The sequence below is a fragment of the Glandiceps talaboti genome, chromosome 10 (genome assembly GCF_964340395.1).
Source record: "Glandiceps talaboti chromosome 10, keGlaTala1.1, whole genome shotgun sequence".
In the NCBI taxonomy this organism is placed as follows: Eukaryota; Metazoa; Hemichordata; class Enteropneusta; family Spengelidae; genus Glandiceps; species Glandiceps talaboti.
Genome location: NC_135558.1, coordinates 3,635,414 through 3,640,297, shown reverse-complemented (window position 1 = coordinate 3,640,297; position 4,884 = coordinate 3,635,414). Strand labels below are relative to the sequence as shown.

Here is a 4,884-nt window from a genome sequence, read left to right as displayed (position 1 = left end):
CGTTGTCTATATTTCTGCAATCATTTGATTTTGTTGTTTAAACAGTCCACGTTGTACGCACAGAACGGAAAGAAATATTGAAGTTGGCGACAAGGCTAGTCTAGAAAGGTGAGTTTTTGATTCACGGCGAGTGTTTACTGTTAACTCGATCGAGGTACGTGGGTTGCGTTTGTAAAATTTATGGTGGCCGTGAACAGTGTCAGAATTTATTAGCAAAATACCTGTCCGTCCGCGATGTTGTGTATAAAGTTAACGTACAGGTCAAAGCATAGACCCTACACCAGTGTTGGTGTAGGGTCTATGGTCAAAGCAAGGAACATGCGTGTACGAATGAAACACATATAATACACGACCTGATAGTCAATCATTAATCGGCCTTGTATGTTTATAGGTGTTGTTAGGCCGGGGTCAGAAATTACCGCGGGGAGGGGGACATTATTTTTGTCAACATTTTTTTTTCGCAGCCCCACATGGACCCCGAAATGAACCCAAGAAATTTCGCAGTCCTCCCTTCCCGGCTGGATATATTTTCATGTGTAATTATACAGTTACCCCCCCCCCCCGCTAGGCCGCTTCACTTCTCAGATGTATAGTATGGTACACTAAATTACACACTGTAAACTAACAGTGGAAATCAACTTTAATCCATAACATGTGGAGAGAATTCTTTACAAATAGATGTGGGCTTTGTGAAAAGGGTCCACATTGGGATGTAAACATGGAAATACTAGTACTTAGCCAGGAGAGTTTTCTCCTTCAATCTTGATTCTTGGCAGAAACAGTATCCCCCATGATCGCTAGTGGAGAGGGGATGGGAGGGGTTTCCTCCTCCCACAGTACGCACCTTTTTGAAAATAAGGACATGTAGGAGGCCATTTAATGGCATAAAAGTTCAAACCGTAAACATTATCGGAAGCCATAGGGTACTTGAAAATTGTCTTCAATACACCAATTTTACTCTCAATACATTATTATACAACTGTATGGATATATTACCTACACTTTAACAAATAGACAGACAGACAGACAGACAGACAGACAGACAGACAGCGAAAGGCATACACGTAGACAAATGCATTCACATGGCTGTCACTCAATTCATCACTGAATATAGGTTGTAGTAATTGCGGCGAAGCTGCGAGCTCGGTAAACGACAGCTTCTGAGGTTTAATTGGGCTCAAATCATGAGCAAAATATTGCACCCCTCCCTTTCAGACGATCAGTATTTTCATGCCCTCCCTTAAAAGTTTGAACTCTCGATTTATTTTTCACCCCCCCCCTAATTTCTCCCCAGGCCCCCTGCCTTATGATCCCAGCCTTACACAGTCCTTTCTCAAGTGTGGTAAATATAGTTTTAACAATATCAATTTTGAAAATACAGTTAAATCGGACAATGAATTTCTCGATAAGGGATAGCAAACATTTAAAGTAATTTATTAGTTGATCGATTTGTTTATCAACTCAACAGACTTGTATTCATGAAATGATATATTTTACGATACTGTCGTAGATGGCGCTTCGATTGTCCCAATTCGAGTTATTGCTAAGGGAGATTGGATTGTCTTACTTCAACAGCTGGTCCTAACAATAACATGAAATTGACATTACAGAAATTATGTATTTATGTAGACGTGACGATACAATTATTTTTCTGTTATTTCCATATGCCTCAGAGAAGATATATTTGCTCAAACCCCGATCACAAAGTTTGTAGTTGGTATAAGAACCACGCGTTGTCATGAAAGTGATGCAAACTGAATTTATTGGCTTTTAAGTGAAGTGAAAATATTTCACATAAAACCTCGAATAAATTATTTTTAGTGTAATGTATAATATTCATGCATGCATTCTATGCCATTAAAAAGACTTCAGGTAATTTGTTACGACAGTTGATTGCATAGTAATGAGTTCCTCGATATTTTTATACGTATCATAAATTACGTCATTAGATTGTAGGAAGGTTTGCGTTCAGTATGGCATGTCTCAGTAAGTAGAATACTGTGAGTACCTTTGGAATGTGTATCAAACAATTACAACCAAAAATGTATAAAACTCAGCCCATATCTTAATTTGCCATGACCATGTTGGAATTTCCAAAGAAAAGTCGAAATCCCCAAGTGTTTATGTATATCTACACTGTAGTCTCGCCGTTTTGATTTAGTTTGCCATAATATGGGGAGATAATATTTTAGCATTTATACCCACAGACACTGCCAATTAGTGAGAAAGTGTGAGTAAATATCGGTAAATGTAAAGGCTGTATCATCTATATTTTGGGGTCTTTTACAATCAGTCGTGCATAATTTTTATATAGAAAACTCCTTGCTGTCTATCTTTTGTAATACCCTAAATGAGTTTATTCTTCATCCTTACAGCATTCAAGCCGGTGAAGTCCTACCATTGTGACTTATTCAAAACTATTTATTTGTGAATTCTACCAGAGATGAACTCCACCTTGAAGACATCACTTGTTCTGTTGATGATAGCAGTGATAGTATCACTAATTATTTCATCGATCTACCTGCTGTCTTTCTCTACACCAAGGCCTAGCAGTATCAGTATTAATAGCATACAATCCAGAATTTGGGTGAGGACAGATACCCTGGCACTCAAGGAAGAGCAGTATCGCAAAGACATGGACATAACACAGGGGGAATGTGCATGTACTGAAGGTCAATCTGACGCAAAGAGGAAGTATACAGGAACCCCCTTGCACTCACATGGAGAGAGGGGCAGCCTAGATCGTGAAGAATGGAACAAAAAGCGAACTGTTGAACAAGAGCCAATAGTTGTGTGCCCATCACTGTCACCCCTGGAGTATGTCGGAGGTGGACTTACAGTCGAGCCGAAAAAGTCTATAAAACTAGCTGGTCTCAGTGTACATGAAAGCTTCATTACATACCCTCCCGATTCAGTGGATAAAAATGACGACGTTTCAATTACTTTTACATCGCTGAAGGGATTTGGGAAGATATTTGTTGAAGTTCCAGATTTATATAGGGAGTATGTGAATGTAGTGGATAATTGGAAGCAAAAAACCGAACTACGAGTGAGACGGGATTATGACCTTTTTATGTTGATGTTGAAACACGTACAGTATCATAGCACGTACTATGACATCAATCATCGTGATACTGTTGAAGTTCAACTACTTAATTATGTCATTCATATCCACGTTCATATCAAAAGGAAAACACCACCACGTCTATATGATCCTGGTCCCGACAACCTCCTGAGTTGGCGAATCACCATAACAACAGCCACACAAAATCAAGCATCTGTAAAACGTCTTATCAACAGTGTCCGTACATTTTATCCTAATCTTACAATAGTTGTAGGCGATTATTCGTCTGAAAGACATATGTTAAACCTAACAGATGTTAAACAATATTTTTTACCAGATGGTTATAACGAATTTTCGGCTCTTAGTCTTGCAGTAAGTCAGGTGCGTACAAAGTTTTTCCTCCTCGTAAAGGACAATTATATTTTTACAGAACGTACAAAACTAGAACATCTCGTGGATAAATTGGAAAACGTAAAAGAAAGGCTACATGTCGTCGGAGGCTTTTTTGAAAATGAACGAGGTGAAATTATGGACGGAGATGAATTTTATAAGACGTTTCGCTCAAAATCGGACCACATAAATGGCGACTGTGTTGTTTTGAAATATGGCGGCTACAGGAAGCTGGATAATTACACACAATGCACTGTTGTTGACGCAGTGCAACAATTTTTCGCCGGTAAAACTCTACCATGGTGGGGTGTTGGGTTTGATCCTACCCTCCAGCCTCTCGGCTTAGACGCAGTGTTCATCGAAGCATTGGGGACACTTCGCATAGCAATATGTACGGATGTAACAATATACAACCCCGATCTGACGTCTGAGAAATCACTTCATGACAAACAAGATGACTTACTGACACAGTCAAGTGCTGAAGCATTGATGTTTAAGAGTAATCTTCAATGTTTTAATTTGTAAGACCTTGCCTCTTTCCTTTTTATTGAAAGTTGTTGACCTAGCAAGATTTTGAATTTTCGTTCATCACATAAAGATTTTACCATATTTTTGTACTCGCATAAACAGGTTAGACGTACTGGCCATTAGCTTATCGAATAGACATTGCCAACTAATTTCCTCATCCCAACTGGAGATTCCATTGTTATTGTTTACTACATTAACTACATCTACGCATAGACCCTCCACACACGAGTCTATGATCTACCACTGCATCGTCGTACGTAATGCTACTGCAATAATATCTGTACCGTGAATCAAAATAAAGATTTTTTTGAAAACGTGTTGTTCAATATAAGCACGTACTCGTATTTTCGTGCCTGTGGATACACTTGTTTGAAACATAAGACGGTCTATGTTTCAAGCTTACAACCTCAATTTAATCTCTGCATTGTAGTATAAACTTATTGTTTAAACCATTGTAAGATTGTTATGTGGATGTTGTCACTTTTAAACTATTCCATCATCCATGACATAATTCATCATAGTACGTATTTAAAAAATGCCGATAAACTACCTACTATAAAATTATCTGTTCTAACAATGCCAGAAGATTGTAATGTCATAGAAGACATGCATTGACATTAACATTAACATTAAATATATATATATATATATATATATATATATATATATATATATATATATATATATACTTATATACTCGGTGAGTATCAATCTCCTAAGACAGTGCTCTATACCGCAGTGGCAGAGCGTAATAGTTCAAATATATATATATATATGTCGAGGTTTTTGTAAGTGTTTTCACTTCAGTAAAAAGCTGATAACTCAGCTTGTGTCACTTTAACGATTTGTTTGTGAGGCCTCCCCACTTGTATACTGAGGGATTCCTTAATTTATCGGTGTCC

At 37.9% G+C, this 4,884-nt stretch overlaps 1 protein-coding gene across 1 annotated transcript; it reads left to right on the top strand.

The window, feature by feature from the left end:
- The first annotated feature begins 2,443 nt into the window (after nucleotides 1-2,443).
- Nucleotides 2,444-3,979, top strand: LOC144440808 (beta-1,4 N-acetylgalactosaminyltransferase 2-like). The gene has a single exon (XM_078130201.1). The coding sequence runs from the start codon at nucleotides 2,444-2,446 to the stop codon at nucleotides 3,977-3,979; it is 1,536 nt and encodes a 511-aa protein (XP_077986327.1).
- Nucleotides 3,980-4,884: the final 905 nt, after the last annotated feature.